Raw genomic sequence first — 27,824 nt, forward strand, 5'->3', positions numbered from 1 at the left:
GTAGGTCCCTGGTTTCTTCCCTTTCGCCCCTCGTGATATGTTCCAGGAGAAGCCTACAAGCAGTCCGACTTCTCATCCCCTGTTATCTGCCAGGAGATAATAGCCACTGGCATCTCTGTGTCTTCCCAGAGGCCTCTCACCTTCTCTGAACATCATTACACAGATCCATAGAGTTCAGAGCCAAAGATTCTTTCCCCAAGAAGCCCGCCCAGAGAAACGCCCCCATTCTTGCTCGCCACCGCTCCGCAACGTGAGTAGAGGCTTCCTCATCCTCTGTACGGAATGGACACTCCTCCGACATGGCGTACCCCACGGGGAAGCGCAACTTGGGCGCGGCCACATTCCCCGCCTGACAACGCTGCCGAGGGGCATTGAATGCCCCAAAACATTGACTCCGTAACATCGCCATGTTGACTGTTGGTTGACTGTGGCTTCGAACGTGGTTTTGCGCCTGTGCAGAGCCACGCCCCTTCGTGTGAACCTCCCACCCAAACCCCGAGAAGGGGCGGTGCTAGGGGTGGTGACCGGAAGCGGCTGCAGTTTTCTGCCGAGGTTTAATAGTTGTTGTGAAGAGGATCCCGTTGCTCTTTGCCGGAGCGGTGTGAAGGTAAAGGGGACCGAGGGAGGGTGAGTGTTGGGGAATTCTGTCTGGTCAGTGATGGAATCGGTTGTCTGGATATAGTTGGATGATTCGCCTTTTATTTTTCAGGCTTTCCTCTTTTCTCATATCAATGTTAAGGTCTTAAAGTTCACTCTGAGACCCACAGGGTTTGGTGCATTATATTCTAAGTGTTTTCCAAGAGTTGATTTTTTTTTTTTTTGGTCCATGAATTATTTAGAAGTGCGCTTTCATTTTACAAAAGATAATCGTTTTACTAGACTTCTAAGTTTTCTTTGGTTAGAAAAATGTCTGCATGAAGCTCATTTCTTGAAATCTGAGGGGACTCATGGCCTAGTCTTTGGTGACTTTTTAATAAATGTTCCTTGTATAATTCGAAAATGATATTTAATTGTTTAGCTGTCAATTGTGTTGTACAAAATTTGTACTTTTTTGTTTGCTTATTCTCTTACAGAGAAAGGAGAGATTAAGTCTTCACTGTGATAATGATTTTATTCATTTCTTCTTCCGCTGTCCATGATCCAATTTGAGTTGTTTTGTATGGAGCGGTTAGTCTTAGATCGAGGTGCATATATTTGAATGTTCGATTACTTAAGCACCGTTTGTTAAAAAGACTGCAGTTCCTCCACTGACTCCTTTTGTACCTTTGTCAAAAATAAATTTGCCATACTTTTGTGCAGCTATTTCTAGATTCTTAGTTATGTTCTATTTGTCTGTGTGTCTGCTTTTATCGTGAAAGTATGTTGAATTTTGTCAATACTGTATGAATTTATATGATTTTTCTTCTTTAGCGTGTTAATATGGGGGAATCCCCTTATTGATTTTTGAATATTGAACCAGCCTTACATTCCTGGAATAAACTTCACTTGCTTGTGGTGTGTAATTCTTTTTTTTTATATTGCAAGAATTATTAATTAATGCTTTTTTTGAGGATTTTTGTGTCCAAGTTTGTGACAGACATTGGTCTGTAGTTTTCTTTTTTGGTCCTGTCTTTGGTTTTAGTATTAGGATAATACAGATCTCAATAAATGAGTTAGGAAGTGTTCTCTCCTCTTCTATTTTCTGGAAGAGATTATGTAGATGATATTTTTTCTTTTAACGTTCAGTAGAATTCTCCAGTGAAACCATCTGGGCCTGGAAATTTCCTTTTGGAAGCTTTTGATTATGGCTTCAATTTCTGCAGTAGTTAAATAACTATTCAGGTTATCTATTTAGTGTCTGTTCAGAGTACCTACATATTTAATAGTGGGTAAATTGTAGGAGTCTATGTTTTGTGAGAAAATTGGACTATTTCATCCAAGTTATTGAATTTATGTGCATAAAGCGGTGTGTAATATTCCCTTACTTTCAATGACTACAGAATCTATAGTTATATCTACTGTTTCATTTCTGATATTGGTAATTTGTGTCTTCTCTCTTTTTATCTTTGTCAGTCTTGCTAGAGGATTACGAATTTCATTGTCTTTTCAACAAACCAGCTTTTAGTTTCATTGATCTTTCTCTGTTTTCAATTTTATTGATTTCCACTCTTACATTTATTACTTGCTTCCTTCTGATTGCTTTGGGTTTTCTTTGCTCTTCTTTTTCTAGTATCTTACGTTGGAAGCTTACCTTATTGATTAATACCTTAATTCTTTTCTAATATAAACATTTAGGATTATAAATTTACCTTTCAACACTGCTTTATCTGCATCCCAAATTGTGATATGTTGTATTTTCATTTTTATTCATTACTTTTTAATTTCCCTTGAGACTTCCTCTTTGATCCATGGATTATTTAATTGTATTGTTTAATTTCCAAAGTTTGGCGACTTTCCTGTTACCTGTTACTGATTTCTAGTTTGATGCTATTATAATCAGAGAACATAAGCTGTATGATTCCAGTTTGTTAAGTTTTGTTTTATGACCCTGGAGAGTGTCACACAGGTGCTTGAAGAGAATGTGTATTCTATTCGTGTTTGGCTGGAGTAGGATGGATATGTTCAGTTAGGACTCTTGAGACTCTTTTCTTGGTCTTTTGATGCAGGCTTTTCTTAGAGCTTTGTTGTCTGTGCCTACTGATGGTTCTGAGTTATAAGCTTCTCTGGTGGCCTGTTTGTGATACACTCGAAGGAAAGGAAACCCAGGGAACTCACTGCAGTTGTTCCTTAGGCCCTGAGGTCTGTGGACGGTGCCTTTTCTTTTTAACTTTGAGTCTTTCTATTTGTATTTGTTGTTATGTCATTTTTTCCCCCTGGTCTCTTCCACATTCATTATTCTCTTCTATCTGTATTTTCCTGTATTAACTTTGTTAATTTAAATTTTGCTAGGTAAGCACCTGTTTCACATCAATATAAAATATGTTGCTATACAGTTAGGCATAATATCCTACAATAACTACTTTGAAACACTGCCTTATCTGGGAATGATTCTCATTCTGTCTTCTCTCTCTGTATATGTGTGCGTGTGTGTGTGTGTGTGTGTGAGAATATATATGTTTTTAAACTCTTCTTTATCTCATTTGCTAGGGAGTTATTTGTGACATTGGTCGTTTTAAAGGACCAGCTCTTTGTTTTCTTTAAACTCCTGTTATATTCATTTGATTTATTTAAGGTTTTTCTTAATTACTGTTTTCCTTTGGGGGGGGTGCTTAATTTTGTTTTTTTTTTTTTTTTCCTACTTCTGATGTTTTAGAGTGAATACTTAGCTCTCTTTTGTTCTTGTTCATTTTTTTATTTATTATTTTATTGAAAGGTAATTGCTTTACAGAATTTTGTTTTCTGTCAAACCTCAACATGAATCAGCCATAGGTATGCATATATCCCCTCCCTTTTGAACCTCCCTCCCATCTCCGTCCCCATCCCACCCCTCTAGGTTGATACAGAGCCCCTGTTTGAGTTTCCTGAGCCATACAGCAAATTCCTGTTGGCTATCGATTTTACATATGGTAATGTTAAGTTTCCATGTTACTCTTTCCATACATCTCACCCTCTCCTCCCCTCTCCCCATGTCCATAAGTCTACTCTCTATGTCTGTTTCTCCATTGTTGCCCTGTAAATAAATTCTTCAGAACCATTTTTCTAGATTCTGTGCATTAGAATATGGTATTTATCTTTCTCTTGCTGACCTCACTTCACTCTCTATAATAGGTTCTAGGTTCATCCACCTCATATACCCTGAGGAAACCAGGGTTGAAAAAGACACATGTATCTCTTTTTTGTTCTATTTATTTGTATATTTACTTTGTTGGTCTCTGGGGGCAATTTCATACATCACCAGTGTAGTACAGCTGAGCCATTAATCTTGTAGCTTCACCACTGTTAACTGGTTCATTTTTATGACACTGCTGAAAAATCAGTTGTTTCTATAGAGATTAAAGATAAAAACCTTTTGAGAAATGTGCAAATTCCTTTTGTATACCTACAGATTTTTCCACTCTATTAGATTTTTCATCTTTCACAATATTTATTTTCTTTGAATTAGTGGTAACTGGTTTTGCTGTATTCTTTACCTTAAAGTTTTTTGGCTGGCTCTATGGAATACACTCCTGGACTTCTGTCCTTAGTTTGTCCATGGGCATGGTCTTTGATACCCTCGTGCAGCTGCTCAAGCTCCAGGTGACTCCATCTGCACCTGTTATATTTATTTTTAATTAAAAATAAAGCCATTTAAATATATACATTTCACTCCGTATACAACTTTAGCATGTTCCATGACTTCTGGTAAAAATTTTGTAGCTTTTGTATTGATTTCTGACTTTGATCCTGGGTTATTTAGGAAAGTGTTCTTTTTCTTTTTTTCCCTTGTGGCTCGGCGGGTTGAGAATCTGCCTGCAATGTGGGAGACCTGGGTTCGATCCCTGGGTTGGGGAGATCCCTTGGAGAAGGGAAAGGCTACCCGCTTCAGTATTCTGGCCTGGAGAATTCCAAGGACTGTATAGTCCACGTGGTCGCAAAGAGTTGGACACGACTGCGCGACTTTCACTTTCTTTTTCTTTTAAAGCAGATTGATTTATTTAGTTATATAAAAGAGACATGTATATATATTCAACACCTTAAAATTCATCAATTTGAAGTGTACGGTTCAGTGACTTTTAGTACATCCACGGAATTGTTTAGTCAACACCACAGTATAATTTTAGAACGTTTTCAGTACCCCAGAAAGAAACTTTTCATGCATTAGCAGACATTCATCATTCATGCCACCCTGTGTCCCCAGCCCTAGGAAACTTCTAATCAGTTTTCTGTCTCATGTGTTTGCCTATTATGGACATTTCATATATATGGAATCATAAAATATGTGGTCTTTTGTGACTGACTTCTTTCCCTTAAGATAATGATTTCAAGGTTCATTTATGTTATAGGATATATTGGTACTTCTTCTTTTTTTTTTTTTTTTTCGTTTCATATATGATATTATACGTATTTCAATGCCATTCTCCCAAATCATCCCACCCTCTCCCTCTCCCACAGAGTCCAAAAGACTGTTCTATACATCTGTGTCTCTTTTGCTGTCTCGCATACAGGGTTATTGTTACCATCTTTCTAAATTCCATATATATGCGTTAGTATACTGTATTGGTGTTTTTCTTTCTGGCTTACTTCACTCTGTATAATAGGCTCCAGTTTCATCCACCTCATTAGAACTGATTCAAATGTATTCTTTTTAATGGCTGAGTAATACTCCATTGTGTATATGTACCACAGCTTTCTTATCCATTCATCTGCTGATGGACATCTAGGTTGCTTCCATGTCCTGGCTGTTATAAACAGTGCTGCGATGAACATTGGGGTACACGTGTCTCTTTCCCTTCTGGTTTCCTCAGTGTGTATGCCCAGCAATGGGATTGCTGGATCATAAGGCAGTTCTAGTTCCAGTTTTTTAAGGAATGTCCACACTGTTCTCCATAGTGGCTGTACTAGTTTGCATTCCCACCAACAGTGTAAGAGGGTTCCCTTTTCTCCACACCCTCTCCAGCATTTATTGCTTGTAGACTTTTGGATCACAGCCATTCTGACTGGCATGAAATGGTACCTCATAGTGGTTTTGATTTGCATTTCTCTGATAATGAGTGATGTTGAGTATCTTTTCATGTGTTTGTTAGCCATCTGCATGTCTTCTTTGGAGAAATGTCTATTTAGTACTTTGGCCCATTTTTTGATTGGGTCATTTATTTTTCTGGAATTGAGCTGTAGGAGTTGCTTGTATATTTTTGAGATTAGTTGGTTGTCTGTTGCTTCATTTGCTATTATTTTCTTCCATTCTGAAGGCTGTCTTTTCACCTTGCTAATAGTTTCCTTTGTTGTGCAGAAGCTTTTAAGTTTAATTATGTCCCATTTGTTTATTTTTGCTTTTATTTCCAGTATTCTGGGAGGTGGGTCATAGAGGATCCTGCTGTGATGTATGTCAGAGAGTGTTTTGCCTATGTTCTCCTCTAGGAGTTTTATAGTTTCTGGTCTTACGTTTAGATCTTCAATCCATTTTGAGTTTATTTTTGTGTATGGTGTTAGAATGTGCTCTAGTTTCATTCTTTTGCAAGTGGCTGACCAGTTTTCCAAGCACCACTTGTTAAAGAGATTGTCTTTAATCCATTGTATATTCTTGCCTGCTTTGTCAAAGATAAGGTGTCCATATGTGCGTGGATTTATCTCTGGGCTTTCTGTTTTGTTCCATTGATCTATATTTCTGTCTTTGTGCCAGTACCATACTGTCTTTATGACTGTGGCTTTGTAGTAGAGCCTGAAGTCAGGCAGGTTGATTCCTCCAGTTCCATTCTTCTTTCTCAAGATAGCTTTGGCTATTTGAGGTTTTCTGTATTTCCATACAAATTGTGAAGTTATTTGTTCTAGCTCTGTGAAGAATACTGTTGGTAGCTTGATAGGGATTGCATTGAATCTATAAATTGCTTTGGGTAGTATATTCATTTTCACTATACTGATTCTTCCAATCCATGAACATGGTATATTTCTCCATCTATTAGTGTCCTCTTTGATTTCTTTCACCAGTGTTTTATAGTTTTCTATATATAGGTCTTTAGTTTCTTTAGGTAGATATATTCCTAAGTATTTTATTCTTTTCGTTGCAATGGTGAATGGAATTGTTTCCTTAATTTCTCTTTCTATTTTCTCATTATTAGTGTATAGGAATGTAAGGGACTTCTGTGTGTTGGTTTTATATCCTGCAACTTTACTATATTCACTGATTAGTTCTAGTAATTTTCTGGTGGAGTCTTTAGGGTTTTCTAAGTAGAGGATCATGTCATCTGTAAGCCGTGAGAGTTTTACTTCTTCTTTTCCAATTTGGATTCCTTTTATTTCTTTTTCTGCTCTGATTGCTGTGGCCAAAACTTCCAAAACTATGTTGAACAGTAATGGTGAAAGTGGGCACCCTTGTCTTGTTCCTGACTTTAGAGGAAATGCTTTCAATTTTTCACCATTGAGGATAATGTTTGCTGTGGGTTTGTCATATATAGCTTTTATTATGTTGAGGCATGTTCCTTCTATTCCTGCTTTCTGGAGAGTTTTTATCATAAATGGATGTTGAATTTTGTCAAGGGCTTTCTCTGCATCTATTGAGATAATCATGTGGTTTTTATTTTTCAATTTGTTAATGTGGTGTATTACACTGATTGATTTGCGGATATTGAAGAATCCTTGCATCCCTGGGATAAAGCCGACTTGGTCGTGGTGTACGATCTTTTTAATGTGTTGTTGGATTCTGATTGCTAGAATTTTGTTAAGGATTTTTGCATCTATGTTCATCAATCATATTGGCCTGTAGTTTTCTTTTTTTGTGGCATCTTTGTCAGGTTTTGGTATTAGGGTGATGGTGGCCTCCTAGAATGAGTTTGGAAGTTTACCTTCCTCTGCGATTTTCTGGAAGAGTTTGAGTAGGATAGGTGTTAGCTCTTCTCTAAATTTTTGGTAGAATTCAGCTGTGAAGCCGTCTGGACCTGGGCTTTTGTTTGCTGGAAGATTTCTGATTACAGTTTCAATTTCTGTGCTTGTGATGGGTCTGTTAAGATTTTCTATTTCTTCCTGGTCCAGTTTTGAAAAGTTGTACTTTTCTAAGAATTTGTCCATTTCTTCCATGTTGTCCATTTTATTGCCATATAATTGTTGATAGTAGTCTCTCATGATCTTTTGTATTTCTGTGTTGTCTGTTGTGATGTCTCCATTTTCATTTCTAATTTTATTGATTTAACTTTTCTCCCTTTGTTTCTTGATGAATCTGGCTAATGGTTTGTCAATTTTATTTATCCTTTCAAAGAACCAGCTTTTGGCTTTGTCGATTTTTGCTATGGCCTCTTTTGTTTCTTTTGCGTTTATTTCTGCCCTGATTTTTAAGATTTCTTTCCTTCTACTAACCCTGGGATTCTTCATTTCTTCCTTTTCTAGTTGCTTTAGGTGTAGAGTTAGGTTATTTATTTGACTTTTTTCTTGTTTCTTGAGGTATGCCTGTACTGGTATGAACTTTCCCCTTAGGACTGCTTTTACAGTGTCCCACAGGCTTTGGGTTGTTGTATTTTCATTTTCATTCATTTCTATGGAAATTTTTATTTCTTTTTTGATTTCTTCTGTGATTTGTTGGTTATTCAGCAGCGTGTTGTTCAGCCTCCATATGTTGGAATTTTTAATAGTTTTTCTCCTATAATTGAGATCTAATCTTACTGCATTGTGGTCAGAAAAGATGCTTGGAATGATTTCAGTTTTTCTGAATTTACCAAGGCTAGATTTATGGCCCAGGATGTGATCTGTCCTGGAGACGGTTCCGTGTGCACTTGAGAAAAAGGTGAAATTCATTGTTTTGGGATAAAATGTCCTATAGATATCAATTAGGTCTAACTGGTCTATTGTATCATTTAAAGTTTGTGTTTCCTTGTTAATGTTCTGTTTAGTTGATCTATCCATAGGTGTGAGTGGGGTATTAAAGTCTCCCACTATTATTGTGTTATTGTTAACTTCTCCTTTCATACTTGTTAGCATTTGTCTTACATATTGCGGTGCTCCTACGTTGGGTGCATATATATTTATAATTGTTATATTTTCTTCTTGGATTGGTCCTTTGATCATTATGTAGTGTCATTTGTCTCTTTTCACAGCCTTTGTTTTAAAGTCTATTTTATCTGATATGAGTATTGCTACTCCTGCTTTCTTTTGGTCCCTATTTGCATGGAAAATCTTTTTCCAGCCCTTCACTTTCAGTCTGTATGTGTCCTCTGTTTTGAGGTGGGTCTCTTGTAGACAACATATACAGGGGTCTTGTTTTTGTATCCATTCAGCCAGTCTTTGTCTTTTGGTTGGGGCAATCAACCCATTTACGTTTAAGGTAATTATTGATAAGTATGATCCTGTTGCCATTTACTTTATTGTTTTGGGTTCAAATTTATACACCCTTTTTGTGTTTCCTGTCTAGAGAATATCCTTTAGTATTTGTTGGAGAGCTGGTTTTCTGGTGCTGAATTCTCCCAGCTTTTGCTTGTCTGTAAAGCTTTTGATTTCTCCTTCATATTTGAATGAGATCCTTGCTGGGTACAATAATCTGGGCTGTAGGTTATTTTCTTTCATCACTTTAAGTATGTCCTGCCATTCCCTCCTGGCTTCAAGAGTTTCTATTGAAAGATCAGCTGTTATCCTTATGGGAATTCCCTTGTGTGTTATTTGTTGTTTTTCCCTTGCTGCTTTTAATATTTGTTCTTTGTGTTTGATCTTTGTTAATTTGATTAATATGTGTCTTGGGGTGTTTCGCCTTGGGTTTATCCTGTTTGGGACTCTTTGGGTTTCTTGGACTTGAGTGATTATGTCCTTCCCCATTTTAGGGAAGTTTTCAACTATTATCTCCTCAAGTATTTTCTCATGGTCTTTCTTTTTGTCTTCTTCTTCTGGGACCCCTATGATTCGAATGTTGTAGTGTTTAATATTGTCCTGGAGGTCTCTGAGATTGTCCTCATTTCTTTTAATTCGTTTTTCTTTTTTCCTCTCTGATTCATTTATTTCTACCATTCTGTCTTCTAATTCACTAATCCTATCTTCTGCCTCTGTTATTCTACTATGTATTGCCTCCAGAGTGTTTTTTATCTCATTTATTGCATTATTCATTATATATTGACTCTTTTTTATTTCTCCTTGTTAAACCTTTCTTGCATCTTCTCAATCCTTGTCTCCAGGCTATTTATCTGTGATTCCATTTTGATTTCAAGATTTTGGATCAATTTCACTATCATTATTTGGAATTCTTTATCAGGTAGATTCCTTATCTCTTCCTCTTTTGTTTGGTTTGGTGGGCATTTATCCTGTTCCTTTACCTGCTGGGTATTCCTCTGTCTCTCCATCTTGTTTAAATTGCTGAGTTTGGCAGTTTGTGGAGTTCTCTTTATTGTGGCGTTTCCTCACTGTGTGTGGGTTTGTACAGGTGGCTTGTCAAGGTTTCTTGGTTAGGGAAGCTGGTGTCGGTGTTCTGGTGGGTGGAGCTGGATTTCTTCTCTCTGGAGTGCAATGAAGCGTCCAGTAATGAGTTATGAGATGTCTATGGTTTTGGGGTGACTTTGGGCAGCCTGTATCTTGGAGCCAGGGCTGTGTTCCTGTGTTGCTGGAGAATTTGCTTGGTATGTCTTGCCCTGGAACTTGGTGGCCCTTGTGTGGTGCTTGGTTTCAGTGTAGGTATGGAGGCGTTTGATGAGCTCTTGTCAATTAATGTTCCTTGGAGTCAGGGTTTGGACTTAAGCCTCCTGCTTCCAGTTGGCGGTCTTATTTTTACAGTAGTCTCAAACTTCTCCTTCTATACAGCACCATTGATAAAACATTTAGGTTAAAGATGAAAAGTTTCACCACTCCTTTCGAAGACAATGGGTTGCTTTTCTGGGTGCCTGATGTCCTCTGCCGGCATTCAGAAGTTGTTTTGTGGCATTTACTCGGCGTTTAAATGTTCTTTTGATGAATTTGTTGGGGAGAAAGTGTTCTCCCCGTCCTATTCCTCTGCCATCTTAGCTCCTCCTCGGTACTTTTTTTTTATTGCCAAATAATACTCCATTGTATGCACACACCAAATTTTGTTTATCTGTTCATCAGTTGGTCGACATTTAAATGGTTTCCACTTTTTGGCTACTATGAATAATACTGCTGTGAATATTTGTGCACAAGTTTTGGAGTGGACATGGGCTTTCATTTCTCTTGGTAGCTACTAGGAGTAGAACTGCTGGGTCATACGATGACTCTATATGGGTAGCATTTTGAGGAACTGCCAACGTATTTTTCAGAGTGGCTGTACCTTTTTAAAATTTTACCAGTACTGTCTGAGAGCTCAAATTTATTCACATCTCACCAACATTAGTTACTGTCTTTTTTTTTAGCCATCCTAGTGTATATGAAATGGTTTGCTAATGAATAGAACATTTTTGGTTTTGATTGCATTTCCTAAGGCATTATGATATTGAACATCTTATACTATAATCAAGGATGCAGCCTGTCCATTCCCAACATTCAGACATCTACCAGGTTTTTTTGTGGCCAAGTTATTTGATAGAATTTTGTAAAAAGTTCTACAGGCAGAAGAAAAGAAAGCATATTCTCTCTTTCTCTGAAACAACGTCATCTTTACATGTTTAAAATTTAACCTATTCATACTTTTTATTTTATTTTGCTTTTTATTTTGTATGCTTTCCTGTTTCTTTTTCATCTCATTTCTTAACTTCTCTTGTCTTAAGTTCCTCCTCAGTTTATGTGATATTTACCCTTCTCCAACAAGAATGACTAAATCTATAGTGCCTGGATTAGTTGATCATAATGAAATTGTATCTCAGCTTGGACACGGAGACAACTTCCCCTCCCTAGTTTCCTCAACAGGAGAAACAGTTTTTACCTCTGGATGTTTTTGTGGCAATTAAAAATTTTAGTCCCAGACTGTTAATAATTTCCTTATGGCGTATATCTTCTGTCTTAAGAAACTTTACTTAACATTTTTTTCCAAATTATAATCATGTTTTCAACATCTATTTAATAATAGAACCATGTTTATTTTGAGCCTCCCACATATAAGGTACCATGTGGTACACCATTGAGAATGTGAACTTTGAAGCCAGGTAGACTGACTTCAATTTAACATCACTAAACCTCTGTTTCTGTATGCATGCTGCTGCTGCTGCTGCTAAGCCACTTCAGTCATGTCCAACTCTGTGCGACCCCATAGACGGCAGCCCACCAGGCTCCTGTGTCCCTGGGATTCTCCAGGCAAGAATACTGCAGTGGGTTGCCATTTCCTTGTCCAATGCATGCATGCATGCTACGGCACTTCAGTCGTGTCTGACTCTTTGTGACCCCATGGACTGTAGCCCACCAGGCTCCTCTGTCCACGGGATTCTCTAGGCAAGAATACTGGAGTGGGTTGCCATTTCCTTCTCCTCTATATGCATACTGTGAGATAATAATAATTACAGCAGTACATAAGTAATGGGATTGATGTGCACATTAAATGAGATACCTCCTTCTGCATATTACATGATTCCTTGTAATAACCATACTTGCTAATATGAATTAAGTATTTATCTGGGCCAGTCTGTTGCTGAGTTGCTTAAAAACATCAACTCATTTAATTCTCACAGTCCCTTGAAATAAATATTTTTGATTTGTTTTGGGGAAAAGAAAACCTGAAGAAACATTTTCATATTCATATAGCTAAAGGATGACAGAGCTAGAAATGAAGCTTTTGTTAATTTTAGTCTGAGTCTCATGGTCACACTCATATTCCCTTTTGATGAATGACTTGAATAGGTTGATGTGAATAGGTTGAATAGGTTGAACAGGTTGATGTGACTGTCTACTCCACAGTATTCAGTGCCATAAACAATACTTTGGTGTTCTCAGGAAGCACTTGTGGGGTGAATGCAGAATAACTGACCACGTGAACACTGTCTTTCCAGGTTTCTTGGAATCTCTGCTTAGCCCTTGGGACAGACCCTGTGGTGAAGGCTACAGGATCTTCCATATCCAGCATCAGCAGCTGTGGTTAAGTCCACAGGTGCCCACCTGACCTCAGGTTCCTGGGAAGAGCAGAGTTGTCAGCAAGAGAACCTGCGGGTAAAGCCCAGCAGAAAGATGCCAGGCAATCGGAGTGCTGCTGGGCCGTCTCCGACCCTGAGTACAGGGGGATGTGACAATTCCTGTGAGGTAAGGAGTAGGAAGAGGCACCCAGGGACAGAAATTCTCCAGAATGAAAGATAATATCTCACTATTTTAATTTGTATGACTTTTTTTTTTAAATCAGGCAGCATAATCAGGGGATTTTTATTGCTTCTTTATTTATGTGAATTTCCTTCTGTCCATTGTTGATATATTTATATTAGCTTATGGATTTTTACAGAGTTTTTTTTTAAGAGTAAGGTTAATAACCTTTATCATTCTTATATATTGGGTTGGCCAAAAACTTTGTTTGGGGTTTTCTGTACGACGTTATGGAAAAAACTCAAACGAACTTTTTGGTTAACCCAGTATTTCTGTGAATATTTTTTGCCACTTTGTAATTTGAAATTAGTTTCTAGTTTATCCATAAGTGACAAAAGGTGCCAAATAGTTGTCAAAGTCTTCTTAAAACAATGACTCTTCTCTGCTTTGTTTCTCCCAGATTCCAGCTCTCTAGAAGCAAGCTCTCTTAAACTTTTTAATGGATTTCTTTTTAGTTTTGAACATTATCTACTGACTTTCCACTATGTAAGGTAGAGATTTAGCTTTTCACGCACCTCCACTCATATGCACATTTGCCTCTACTTATCACTGTTCTGATTAGATCTGTTGTGTTTATTATTGTGACTGTTTATAGTTGAGTTGTGTAGTATCCCTGCTTACTATTTCTTCACAACTTTTACTGTTCCCTGGAATTAATGGATTGATCATTTCTTTGCTTTACTATATACATATCAATAATTCAACGCCAAATTCTTTCTAGTTAGTTAAATCTCCTCTCTGTATATTCAGTTAAAGGATCTACCTGCAATGTGAGACTCAGGTTCAATTCCCCAGTCGGGAAGATCCCCTGGAGAAGGGACTGGCAACCCACTCCAGTATTCTTGCCTTGAGAATCCCACAGACAGAGGAGCTGGGTGGGCTACAGTCCATGGGGTTGCAAAGAGTCGGACACACACATAGCGACATTACTTATAAATACTCATACCGTGTTTACTATGAGCCCAGCACTGTTACACATACACTCTATCTACTAACTCATCTTCGTTACAATCTGGAGAAGTAGGTACCATTGTTATTCTCATTTTATAGAAGGGGAAACTGTTGTTGTTTGTTGTTTAGTTGCTGAGTCGTATCCAACTCTTTGCAGCCCCATGGACTGTAGCCCCCCCAGGCTCCCCTGTCCATGAAATTTTCCAGGCAAGAATGCTGAAGTGGATTGCCATTTCCTTCTCCAAGGGGAAACTGGGGCATAGAGAAAAACTATCTGACCCAAGTTAACACAGCAAGTAAGAGCGGGGAGTGCTATCTCAACTCTGGGTATCAGTGTCTTCTCTTTGAAAAAATCTCTCCTGGACCTTGTTGACTTGCTGAAGGCTGGTCTGGTTGCTCTCTCGCCTTCACACACAGCTATGACTTTGGTGTCTTCTGTCCACCATCTATCAGGAAATCCTTTTTACTTCTGTCTTGTATCAGATTCCTTTCCCTGAGAATCCTGTTTTTTTTTCCTTCTTGTTTCCTAGATCCTGTGTCTTCCTCTTTCTTGGTTTACCCCCTAATTTGGAGGGTGGGGTACTTCCTTCAGTATATCCTTGAAAATGGATGCATGACAAGAGAACTTTATGAAGCTTTGCATATCTGAAAATGTCACGTAAAATGTATTTATGTAATATATATAATTGTATAAATACATTTACAGAAATAAAAAAGTAATAAATACCATGGAAGTATGTTTATTTGACCCTGATAATAAATTTATCTTTTTGGCTGAGTGTAGAATTCTAGGCTGGAAATCATTTATGTGTAGAATTTTACAAATCTGTTTCCAGTCTAGTCTTTTTCCCACTCACACACACATTTTTTTCTGCTTTTCAAAAAATCTCTTATTTCAGTTGTTGAGCCTCCATATTTTAAATTCTTTGCTCTACCGATTTCCATTTCTTTCTCTTTTGCTCTCCTTCCTAGAAGTTTTTTTAAAAAACTTTATCTCCCAAATCATCTTCTGTGTCTCTCATTAATGCTGTTCTATATTTTTGGAAGATGGAGGGATACTCAAGATACTGGAATGGTATCTTGAGACTGAAAAATGAGGCAGGCAACTCCATATAATCAATGGATCAGTTTATGGTTATAGGTAACTTACTCACAGGGTGAGATCAGGGGGCCAATGAACCAGAAGCATTCACAGCTGCCTCCTACACAGCTGAGGGATGATTGGGACAGTTTCACAGTTAACCTAGGGTCTGGGGGGTGGGTACGTGCTTGGAAACAGCAAGTGCATTCCTAAGTCAAGCTTTATGAATGGGCAACTAGTCTTATGGGCACTGGGAATACCTCAGTGAAGGTCTTCATTATTATTTAAAGACTAATAGAGCCTAGAGGCCACAAGATCTAATGATCATTAAGCAATATCTATTAACTATTAATACAAAGCCCTTGGTGACAGAGAAGAGACTTACTACATGGTACAGCCCTAGGCAGGATCAGTGAGGAGGCCCAAGATGGCATCTGTTATGATAACAACTGTACATATGTTTTTTATATATAATTTCATTTATTTATTTGTTTAGGCTGTGTTGGGTCTTCGTTGCTTCATGAGGGCTTTCTCTAGTTGCAGTGAGTAGGGGCTACTCTCTACTTGCAGTGCTCGGGCTTGTCATTGCAGTGGCTTCTCTTGCTGTGGAGGAGGGGCTCTAGGGCACATGGGCTTCAGTAGCCGCAGTTCCTGGGCTCTAGAGCACAGGCTCAACAGTTGTGGCATATGGGCTTAGTTGCTTTGTGGCATGTGAAATCTTCCTGGACCAGGGTTTGAACCCATGTCTCCTGCAGTGGCAGGTGAATTTACCACTGAGCCACCAGGGAAGCCCATGTTTTTGTTTTAGATAACTCTTTTTCTTTTCAGGATTTTTGTTTAGTATCTTATCACTCTTATATTAGTAATAGTTTTTAAATTTAATTTTTAAATGATAATACAGTCAGATGGCTCAAAAATAAAAATTTTAAATATATATAAAATTTTAAAATATGAAAAGCTATATACAGTCTAAATTCTCTTATCTTTTTCCTGTCTATTCACTTCTCTTTATTTTTAATTTTTATTTAGTTTTTGGCTGCACCATGGTGGGGCATGTGGGATCTTAGTCCCCTGACCAGGGACTGAACCCACACCCCCTGCAGTGAGTGGAAGCATAGAGTCTTAACCACTGGACCACCAGGGAACTCGCTGTTCACCTCTCTTTAATACATATAACCAAGTTAGTTTTCTCGGCGTGAATTTCTTTATGTAAGTAAAAGCAGTTGAGAGCACACTGTTATTTTTTCTTTTTTTAGTTCAGGAAAGGTAGCCCACAAGACAAATTCTTATCAGTTTTTGGTAATTTTAAATCGTTTGGTAAAATAGAAAATGAGTTATAAACCATGCTGCCATGAACATTTTTGTTCATGTCATGTATGTGTGTCCACCCTCTCTTGACTGTATACATAGGGATGGAGTTAGTGGGTCCTAGATTCAGCCTATCTTTTAAAAAATATTTTTGTTGTGAAATATAACGTATGTCCAGAAAAGCGTGCAAAACCAACATGTACAGCTCAGTAATTTTTCACTATGACGGTCTAGAAAATGTCCATAGTTAGCATTCCAGAATTCCCCTACTTCCAAAGTCAGGTACTCTCCTGACTTTTATGATAACTTATTTCCATTGAAAAGAAAATCACAAGCCGCAGAGTGGAAGAAGAGACAGACAACAGAGGACTTGTACCCAGGATGTATAAAGAACAGCAGAACAATAAGAAAAAGCAGATGACCCTGTAGGCAGAGAGGTTATTTGAATAGGTGTGTAACAAAGGAGGAAATCCAAATGGCTAGTAACACGTGAGATGGTACTCAGGGAAATCAGGGAAATGCAAAAGTGAAACCACAATGTAATCCTACCATACCTCCACCAGAATGGCTAAACTTAAGAAGCCTGACAATGACAACTGTTAGCAAGGATAAGGGTCTGTATCAGTAGCTCATATACTCATATATACTCATATATCAGTAGCTCATATACTCAACTCAGTACATATAGTTGCTCATATCAGGAGTCCATAAACTGCTGGTGGCAGTGTAAACTGGTACAATATCTTTGGAAACATTTTAGCTTTCTTCATCAAAGCATGTGTAGACCATATGAGGAAACTCTTCTAGAAAATACCCAAGAGAAATCCTTGGCTAATGTACCAGGTTGTTGTTGTTGTATGTGTGTACATACTTCTGTGTCACTTAGAACAGTGCCTGGCATGTCCTAAAAGCTATTTAAGTACATAGCATGTAGTAAGAACCATATGAGTGTTTTCTGTCATCGTCATCGTCATCGTCTGGTTTGCCTGTGTCCAACCTGGATCCATTGGATGTAACTCCTCTGTATTTGGCTGCTGCTTCTGCTGCTGCTGAGTCGCTTCAGTCGTGTCCAATGCTTAGTGACCCCATGGACTGCAGCCTACCAGGCTCCTCCACCCATGGATTGTCCAGGCAAGAGTACTGGAGTGGGTTGCCATTGCCTTCTCCAGCATGGTACACTATGCTTTTCTGTAGAAATTGACTAAGATGATTCTAAAATTTGAAGTTCAAAGTTTTTTAAAAAATCCTTTTTATTTTGTATTGAGGTATAGCTGATTAGCCATCTTGTGATAGTTTCAAGTGAACAGCGGAGGGACTCAGCCATACATATACATGTATCCATTCTCCCCAAAGCTCCCCTCCCATCCAAGCTGCCACGTAATGAGCAGAGTTCCATGTGCTCTACAGTAGGCTCTTACTGATTATTGATTTTAAATCAAACCGTGTGTACAGGTCCATACCAAACTCCCTAAATATCCCTTCCCTCTGGCAAAGCCTAATACATGTTTTGCCATCCTTCTACTTTTAACCTAATCTTGTCTTTTATATTTAAAGTGGATTTCTTGCTTTTTTTTACCCACTTGAAAATCTATTTTCCACTTACATATAATAAGATTATAGATGTGGTTGTGTTTAAATCTACCATATGGCTATTTGTTTTCTATTTGTTCTATCAATTCCTTGGTCCTACCCCCTTTATTTCTGTCTTATTTTAAATTAATTATTTTTTATGATTCCATTTTGTATTCTTTGTTATGTTTAAGAGCTTTAATACTTCCTTGTTTTATTTTAGTGGTTGCTTTAGGGTTTATAGTGTTGATATCATTAGCTTATTACAATTTAACATCTTGACATTATGCCATTTTATGTATAATTCAAGAACCTTACAACAACATACTTCCATGTCCTTTCCCACATTTTGTGCTATAGTTGTCATATATTTAAATTTGAGTATGTTATAAATGGCATGACTCATTGATATTCTAATTTTAAACAGTTGATGACCTTTTAAAAAGATCCAAACAATGAAATCAATATTTATATTTACCCATGTAGTTACCATTTTTGATGCTCTTCATTCCTTTGTGTAGATGTAGATTTCCATCTGGCATCATTTGCCTTCTGCCTTAAGGAACTCTTTTGGTAGTGCAGGTCAGCACAGAAAACAGCAAAATTCTGTAAAGCAATTATCCTTCAAAACAAAAATAAATTTTACAAAAGAGTATCAGATGCTGCAGAGAAGTCGTTCGTGAAAAGAAGAGTCAGTGAGGCAAACTTCATTTCTGTCTTATTTTAAGAAATTGCCACAGCCACCTCAACCTTCAGCAAAAACCATCCTGATCAACCAGTAGCCATCATCATCAAGGCAGGACCTTCCGTCAGCAAAATGATTCTGACTCACCTAAGACTCAGATGATGGTTAGCTTCATTTAGGCATAAGTGCTCTGCTGCGCTCAGTTATGTTTGACTCTTTGCAACACTATGAACCTGCCAGGCTCCTCTGTACATGTGATTATCCATGCAAGAATACTGGAGAGGGTTACCATTTCCTCCTCCAGAGGATCTTCCCGACCCAGGGATCGACACACCGTCTCTTGCGTCTCCTCTGCTGGCAGGTGGATTCTTTATCATTCAGCCACCTGTGAAGCCCTTAAAGAATAAAGTTTTTAATTAATTAATTTACATTGTTTTTAACATACAATGCTGTTGAACACTTAGTAGACTACAATACGATATGAAGGCTACTTTTACATGCATTCAGAAACCAAAAATTTGTGTCTCGCTTTATTGCAATATTCACTTCATTGTGGTGGTCTGGAATACCCACAATATCCCTGAGGTATGCCTGTACTAGTTGTTGCAATAAGAGGCTTGAGAGTGTGTACAATAAGTTACACTTGAGACTGACCACAGTTTGCTGAGGAAGCCCCCTACCTGGAAGAGTTAAGACTAACTGTAACACTGTTGAGGCAGCTGTCTTTAAACCTACTGCAGGGTACTTCGTATGCAATAACTTCTTCAGTTCCTCCTCACTGACTGGCAGTAAAGTGGACGACCGTTTATTGACCGTACAATTTGATCAAGATTTCCACTACTGATTCCAGAGACTTCTCTCAAATCTCCTGAATTTGCCTCTGTCCGTTTTCTATCATTCCTGTAACAAACTGCCATAAACTCATTGGCTTAAAACAACACAAAATGTTAGTCTTGTAGTTGTGAAGTCCTAAATGGCTCCCATTGGGCTAAAGTCAAGATGTTGGCAGGTATGGGTTCGTTTATTTATTTTTTTTTATTTTATTAATTTTGTCTGTGCTGGGTGTTCGTTGGCGTGTAGGCATCGCTCTAGCTCTAGCGAGCAGGGGCATCTCTTCGTTGTTGTGTGCGGACTTACCGTGGAGGCTTCTTTTGTTGCCAAAACAGGCTCTAGGTGTGTGGGCTTCCGTAGTTGAGGCATAGGGTCTACTGTTTTATCCTCCGTGAAAGCTAACGAGTTAGCTGGCCATGGTGTTATGCCTGCTGGTAGAAAACATGAGTCTCCTGGGTGAGAGACAAAGGACTGGAATACTCACAGCGTTAGTGGCAGCCAGAGTATCAACATTTCCACGAGTTCCCTAAGCCTCAGTCCCCACAGGGTGTTGCAGAAGGCCAGATAAATCCTGCGTGTGCAGTAGGTTCCGTTATAGGTGAAGCACCCCTAGCTTATGGGTGTCGACTCTTTCATAAAGGCTAGTAAGCCTGCCTGATCCTTGCCTTGAGGAAGAAGTGTCTTGAGCATAATTTCCAGTGTAACTTGCCCTTTGCTCTGGAGAGGGAGGCTCTATCTTTTGAGGCTGTTCACTATATAAATATTCAAAAAGATAGTTTGGAAAAAAGGCAATCTTTGGTCTGCTTGAAAGATATACAGAAATATGAGATTTGTGGAGGATAGTCTCCCAATAATCTCTCAAGTCCCTTTTAATCCGGAACTGATATAATGGGCTCTACCCCTGGCTATGTTTTTGTTGAAGCAACCTGGCCATTTGCCGTGAACTATGTTCCACCTTTTGGAATTTCCTAATTGTATTCTTGTGGTGTTATTTCATAGTTCCCATGTCCATACGTTAATATGAACTGAGAATTTTAGAGGCTTGATCAAAACAGATTCGAATTTTAGTCAAATGTACTTCAGAAGTGGTATTGAATGCTTGTTAATTCATCCCCCCAGATGGCACAGAATGCCTGGTTATCTCTCTTGGTGTGTTGAAGTGTTGTCAACCCAAGGCACAGATTTTAAATCTGTGGATTTGAATTCTATTTCCTTAAATCCATTTCCTTCTCCAGGGGATCTTCCCGACCCAGGGATCTAAGCAGGGTGTCCTGCATTGCGGGCAGACTCTTTGTCATCTGAATCATCAGGGAAGCCCCACATATTTTGGATTTTAACCACATATCAGACATACAATTTGCAAATATTTTTCCCATTCAGTAAGCTGCCTTGTCATTTTGTGGAAGGTCTCAATTGCTGTGCATAAACTTTTTAGTTTGGTATATTCCCACTCGTTTATTTTTGCTTTCGTTGCCTTTGATATTGGTGTCAAATCCAATAATTTATCTCCACCAGTTACGTCTAGGAGCTTACCACCTTTGGTTTCATCAGAAGTTGTATGGTTTGGGGTCTTATGGTCAAGTCTTTAATCCATTTTCAGTTAACTTTGATGTGTGGTGTAAGAGAGCGCTCCAGTTTCATTCTATTGCATGTGGCTGTCCAGTTTTGCCAAACCATTAATTGAAGAGACTGTCCTTTCCCTTTTCATATTCTTGGCTCCTTTGGTAAAAATCAATTGACCATCAATGTGTGGGTTTATTTCTGGATTTTCTCCTCCGTCCCATTGATCTGTATGTCTGTTTTCATACCACAGTCAAGTTCGTCAGCACATTCTTCACCTCACAGAGTTACTTTGTGTGTGGGTGTGTGTGTTTGTGTGTGCGGTGAGAACACTTAAGTTAATTTTTGTATATGGTGTGTGGTGTGGATCACGGTTTGCTTTCTCCTCCAAAATGTTTATCTATTTGTTCCAGCACAGTTTTTAAAACAGGCTTTCCTTTTCCCCATTGAAGTACTTTGTCACTTTTTTCATAAAACAGTTGTCCATATGTGTGCAAATCCGCTTTTTAGACCCTCTATTCTGTTTCATTAATATGTGTGTCTGTACTTACATCCATACCACACTGTCTGAATTACTGTAGCGTTACAGTAAGTCTTAACATTACATAATAGAAATCCTCCATGCTAATCTCTGCTTTGTGTATTCTAGTTCCTTTGCATAGCAATATAAATTTCTAACATCTCTGTTTCCATTTTCACCAAAAAGTCGACAAAGAACTGGTTGAACAAGTAGAGGACAAATGAGTAAAGTGACCAAGTTGACTTCTATATTAGAGAACACCGCACCCATCCTTGGCTGAACACACATTCTTTTCTGGGGACACATGAAACATTCTTCTAGATAGACCATATGTTGAAATCAGACAGAGTACGTTTTCCGACAAGTATGGAATTAAGTTAAAATTGACCCAGAAGGAAGGCGTCAAGAGAAAATGCCTGTATTTTTGAAGACTAAATGAAAGCAGCAGTAGAGGGAGCTATGTAAATTGAGGGAAAAAAAGTGTAGATGCTGAGTTTTCTTGCTGATCCGATGGTTAAGAGTCCGCTTGTCAAGGCAGGGGCCGCTCGTTCAAGTGACCCTGTGCGATAAAACTACTGAGGCTGCGCTCTAGAGCCCGGGAGCCAAACTGCTGAGCCTGTGCACCCCAACCACTGAAGCCTGTGTGCTCCAGAGCCTGTGTTCTGCAATGAGAGAAGCCACTGCAGTGAGACGCCCTCGCACCACACCTAGATGGTAGCCCCCGCTTGCCACAACTAGAGAAAGCCCATGCACAGGAACAAAGACCCAGCACAGCCAAGGATATATAAATAAATACATTTTAATAAAGTATACATGCCTCCTTCAAAAACGAATAAAACACAAATTTCCCATGAACATGAGCAACAAAGTAGAACAAACTTCAAATCCTGGACAAAATGATTATTTTCCCCCCTTTCAATCACACTGTTTGTTTATTTATTATTGGAGTATAGTTGGTTTGCACTGCTGTGTTAGTTTCTGCTCTACAGCAAACTGAGTCAGGTATACACACTACTATGTATAAAATAGATAGCAAATAAAAAGTATAATTTTTAAAAACGAACGACTGTTACGTACAATGGGTGGCAGAAATTTATGACTAGATATTTTCATTCTATACCTTACGTGTAAGTAGGCCTCTGAAAGGCATAGCCTATGGGTATTATGGTAAAAATCACTAAAAACAATTTCCTATCTTTCCCTTATCCCCCTGTGCTGACCTGGTCACCCCAAATGGGGCTGTGTTTACAGGTGTCAGTGTCCTTTGAGGACGTGACCGTGGACTTCAGAAGAGAGGAGTGGCAGCACCTGGACTCTGCTCAGAGGTTCCTGTACCAGGACATGACGCTGAAAACTACAGCCACCTCCTCTCACTGGGTATGCACAGCTACCCTGTGACTCTATGAGTGTTGTAGCCACGCGTTCTGGGAAACAAACTCACTCAGAAGGACAACGCAGATAGTGGAGTGCAGTTTATTACACCGGCAGGCCCAAGGCAGAGTCTCCTCTTAGCCAAGGACACTGACCAGTTTTTCTGAAAACCTTATATACCCTAAGTGTACACGCCCAAACCCACCTCCCCAAATTCCCTGAAACTAGTCTGAACAAAGGAAAGATACACTCTAAATTAACCCATGATTCATATGCCTTAAGCCTAGGTAGTTAACAGTGGACAATTACCAATAGGCCTGTGGTCATACCCCAGTAAGCACAATAGAATTTATGATTCTATTCGGTTACACAGATAATTAGGGTATTCTTTCAGGAACAGAGAGTCTAGGTACGAGCCCTGGGGCTCTTCCATCCAGAGGGCCTGGTTTTCCAGTTGGTATGTCATTTCCACAGATACTGGGCTTATAGCTCAAAGTCCACAGTCCGGCCCAAGATGGAGTCCTGCTTTCAAGATGGAGCCTGTTCTCTCTGTTTTCTCCTTCCTGAAGACTCTGTTATGAGTAAAATTGTGTCCATCCAAGAAAATATGTTGATGTCCTAACCCCTACTATTTCTGAATGTGACCTTAATTAAAAATAGGGCCTGAGACGGTAACAGGGAGGAAGGCCAGAAGTCCCAGAGCAGCAGGAGAAAATAAACTGTAAATGGCAGACTTTTTTTTTTTTTTTTTTCTTCTCTATATGTGTTGACGACACCTAGTTCTGCCTTGAGCTAACCAATATGTTTTTCTTACAGAAAAGTTTTTCTTAAGCTATGTTAATGAAACCATGTATTTGCTTTGGAACCTGCCTTTCTTCAAAATGGTTCTGCCTAAGACTAACTACTTTTTTTTTTTTTTTCTTTTCTCAACCCTTGGGCTGATAATGGCTCAAGAAACCAGTATTCATGTCAATTGTTTTATGGCCGGCGGATGACACACCTTGGTCCATCCTATCTCAAAAATGCATATTGTGGGAGAGGGGCCTGGTGAAACTCCCTCAGCCTTGAGGTGTCTCTCTTATCTGATTAATAAGCTTGCTAACAGACATAAAACACCTTGCCAGAAACTAGCAAGGGGGCATTCTTTCTGCCCCTTTCTGATGTCCATGTCAGCAGCTTTCTCTCTCTCTCTCTCTCTCTTATACTTTAATAAAATTCTGTTACCCAAAAGGTTCCAGTGGGGAAGCCTCGTCTCTTGCCCTGGATCGAATTCCTCTCCTCTAGAGACCACGAATCCCGGCATAGCACACAGCTCACAGCAGGAACCTGTCGGGTCTTTCCAGAAGTAATCAATCTAGAACGAGGTCGTTAGGTGGGCCCTAATCCAATATGCCTGGCTTTCTTACAAAAAAGGGAAGTGCAGACACAGAGACACACAAACACACAAGAGAGACCGTGTGGAGGCACACAAGGAGTAGATGACCGTGTGATTGGAGTGATGTGTCTATAGGACAAGAGATGCCTGAGGCCACCAGAAACCAGGAGAGGGGCATGGAACACATCCCTCCCTAGCACCTTCAACAAGAGCATGACCTGGTTGACACCTTGGTTTTAGACTTCTGGCCCTCAGAACTGCAAGGCAAGAAATTCTTATTGTTCTGAGCCACACGGTTTGTGATACTTTGTTACAACAGTCCTAGGAAACGGCTTTCTGTACTTGGGAGTGGAGTGCTATTATAAGAAACACCTAAAAAGACATGAAGTGACTTTGGAATTGGGCAGCGGGTAGAGGCTGGAGAAATTTGTAGGTGCTTGACAGAAAAAGTCTAGCTTGCCTCAGAGAAACAGGTGGGAGAAATAGGCATAACTGTGTTTTTGCTGAGGTCTCAGATACCCTTCCCAGGTGACGCTAGTGGTAAAGATTCCTCCGGCCGATGCTGGAGACTCGAGTTCCATCCCCGGGTCAAGAAGATCCCCCAGAGAAGGAAAGGGCAACCCACTCCAGTTTTCTTGCCTGGAGAATCTCACGGACAGAGGAGCCTGGCGGGCTCCAGTTCATGGGGTTACAAAGAGTCGGACAGGACTGAAGCGAATTAGCACACAGCACTGGCCAAAGAACCTAGCATGTCTGGTACCTACCTGTTTAAGAAATGAATTCTAGGTATTTCCTAAAAGAACTAGAAGATTTAGAAAAGCTAATTTCATCTTAATTTCTGAATAATAATTTACTGATTGAATTTAACACATGATGAATAAGAGAAATTAACAGCTTTAGGTATTTTTACCCTGCACAATGTTAGGTATAACTAGGTATTTAATAAGCATAGCATATCATGACGAAAATCATTAAAGACAACTAACTTCCTAGTTCTCTTCCATCCAACCCCCGGTGCTCACCATGTCACCTCGAATGGGACTGTATTGTAACAGAGGTCATTCAAGGACGTCCCTGTGGACTTGAGCAGAGAGGAGTGGCCGCACGTGGACCCTGTACAGAGGTGCCTGTACCAGGATGTGACACTGGAGACCTACAGCCAACTGTGCGTAGTGGGTGAGTAAGCACAGCTGCCCTGTGCCCCTGCCAGGGGCCTCAGAGACGCTGCTTCCATTCTCAGCTGCTGAGTGCTCTGGGGCATCTGAAGTGTGTAATGGTGTCATCTTTGATTTGCCCGAGATACTTCAGTCCTTTTACACTTCTGTGATTATTACTCTATTCCCAGGGAAATGGAATTACTTTCCTGAAGAGCAAATAGAAGCGTGGTTGAAAGGCCCTGAAACCCAATTAACTGGACCCAATCCTGTATCGTGTCCTGTTCACAGGGAACCAAGTTCCCAAACCAGAGGTCATCTTCAAGCTGGAGCAAGAAGAGGGCCCCTGGACGTTGGAGGAGGAAACCCCACATCAGAGCTGCTCAGATGTGTGACCTGAGTAGATGGGGGACGTGGAGTAGATCTGTTTTTCTAGGACAGGCTGATGCCTTTGAAAGGCTCTGCAGATAATCTGTCTTGAACGTTCTAAGAGCGCCCGTGATTCCCTTCCCAGAGTTCTCTGCGTCACGAAGCGCCTTCCCGGAACTCGGGGCATTTTCTGTTGGCTGCAGCCGTTGTAACAAGATGGCAGCGTTGGCGGAGTGATCAGGCCCCTGTCCTTCCTGGCGGGAGCCGGCGGCAGTGGTGGTAGCGGTATCGCCGCCGTAAGTTCACGGTTCACCTGTACCAGCCCCCGAAGTCGCCGTGAAGGCGAGGCCGTTAACGGGAAGCCAGAAGCCAGAGGCTCAGCTTGCTAACGGTAAGAACCCCCTCAACAGTCTGTGGGCTGGTGAAAAGAAACCTGACAGTAGCGGTGGTCGGGTTCCCCTTGGCCGATTCTGGGCCCTGTAATGCTGAGAAACAGTCAGAGTTTTCTGTTTCAAAACCTACCTGCCTTCACAGCCTTTCTCTGTGGACGAGCCCTAGGGGCGTCCATCGTCCCCTTAGAGGTGTCAGAGCTTAACCCCAACCCCATCTTTGTCTCTCAGGATGGCGAGCAGCAGCAGACCCAAAACTGATGTCCTTGCCGGAGGGAGATATAAACTGATACGGGAAATCGGTTCTGGCTCCTTTGGGCACGTTTATTTGGCGATAGACCTCACCAACCACGAGCAGGTGGCAGTAAAATTAGAATCGCAGAATACCAGGCAGCCGCGGTTGTTGTATGAGAAGGAACTCTATAATTTTCTTCAAGGTGGGGTTGGGGTCCCCCAGATACGGTGGTATGGTCAGGAAACTGACTATAATGTGCTAGTGATGGATCTTTTGGGACCCAGCCTTGAAGATCTCTTCAATTTCTGTTCAAGAAGGTTCTCAATGAAAACTGTACTTATGTTAGCTGATCAGATGATAAGTAGAATCGAATATGTGCATTCCCGAAATCTTATACACAGGGACATTAAACCAGATAACTTCCTAATGGGTACTGGGCCACAATGGAAGAAGTTATTCCTTGTTGATTTTGGTTTGGCCAAGAAGTACAGAGACAACAGAACAGGGCAACACATACCCCACAGATCTGGTAAAAGTTTCATTGGCACTCCTTTTTGTGCTAGCATCAGTGCCCATCTTGGTATTGAACAGAGTCGCCGAGATGACATGGAATCAATAGGATATGTTTTGATGTATTTTAATAGAGGCAGCCTGCCATGGCAAGGCCTAAAGGCTGCAACATTGAAGCAAAAATGTGAAAAGATCAGTGAAATGAAGATGACCACACCAGTTGATGTTTTATGTAAGGGATTTCCTATAGAATTTGCCATGTACCTAAAGCATTGTCTCAGGCTGTCCTTTGAGGAAGCCCCAGATTACAGGTACCTGAGACAGCTTTTTCGCTTGCTTTTCCGGAAGCTCAGTTACCAACATGATTATGCATTTGATTGGATAGTGTTAAAACAGAAAGTAGAACAGCAGGCTTCCTCTTCAAGTGGGGTGGGTCAGCAGGCCCAAACCCCCACAGGCAAAAGTGAAAAAACCAAAAGTGAAATGAAACATTGTTAAACTTCAGTGAGGAACAGAAGATAAGCCAAAGATGAGCAGCAAAGTCATTTCCCTGTCAACTGGCTGTGGTCAGCAGAAAGTCTTCTGAGTTGATGGCTCTGTAGTTAATGAAACATGGCATGTGGTTTTCTATTTCACTTTTTCAATTGGAAATGGTCACTAAATGCTTGACATACACAAATTGGTGTGAAAATTGTGCCTGTGCCAATTTTAATTAAAATCTTTTATTTTGAACTATACTGCTTTGAGAGATCTCATTTCAGAAGAATAGCCTGTGCAGTTGCTATGATTGTTAATGCATTCTGAGGGTTTATCCATCCCTAGGGTTTGCAAGTTGTTTACTTAGAACATTCTTAAAATGGTTGGCTACTTGTTTGCAAGCCAGCTGTTATGGTAGCAATCAAAGATTCCAGTGTTTGATCGCATGGAAGACTGTGCCTGCTTACCTGTGCTAGAAATAACAGCATCTTAAGTGAAGACTTGAGAAAAACTTAGTGACTACTAGATTATCCTTAGGACTCTGTATTAATTCTCTAATGTTCTTGGTATTTAAGAAAAAGCATATTTGTCACAGAATTTTAGTTAACATCTTACAACTGAACCTG

At 39.8% G+C, this 27,824-nt stretch overlaps 1 protein-coding gene across 5 annotated transcripts; it reads left to right on the forward strand.

The window, feature by feature from the left end:
• Positions 1 to 27,458, forward strand: LOC147340457 (casein kinase I). 5 transcript variants are annotated; one of them, XM_086386379.1, is made up of 6 exons: positions 1 to 607; positions 12,513 to 12,759; positions 22,570 to 22,695; positions 25,120 to 25,240; positions 25,510 to 25,978; positions 26,208 to 27,458. In XM_086386379.1, the coding sequence occupies exon 6, from the start codon at positions 26,209 to 26,211 to the stop codon at positions 27,217 to 27,219; it is 1,011 nt and encodes a 336-aa protein (XP_086242505.1). In that variant the 5' UTR covers positions 1 to 607; positions 12,513 to 12,759; positions 22,570 to 22,695; positions 25,120 to 25,240; positions 25,510 to 25,978; position 26,208; the 3' UTR covers positions 27,220 to 27,458. The 5 variants fall into 4 exon arrangements, with proteins under 5 accessions (XP_086242506.1, XP_086242505.1, XP_086242508.1 ...); XM_086386380.1 differs by having other exon boundaries at positions 25,410 to 25,978; XM_086386381.1 differs by having other exon boundaries at positions 539 to 627; positions 25,410 to 25,978.
• Positions 27,459 to 27,824: the final 366 nt, after the last annotated feature.

This window comes from Bos grunniens, chromosome X, assembly GCF_055505025.1.
Source record: "Bos grunniens cultivar Pamir isolate PY7600 chromosome X, Bosgru_T2T1.0, whole genome shotgun sequence".
NCBI lineage: Eukaryota > Metazoa > Chordata > Mammalia > Artiodactyla > Bovidae > Bos > Bos grunniens.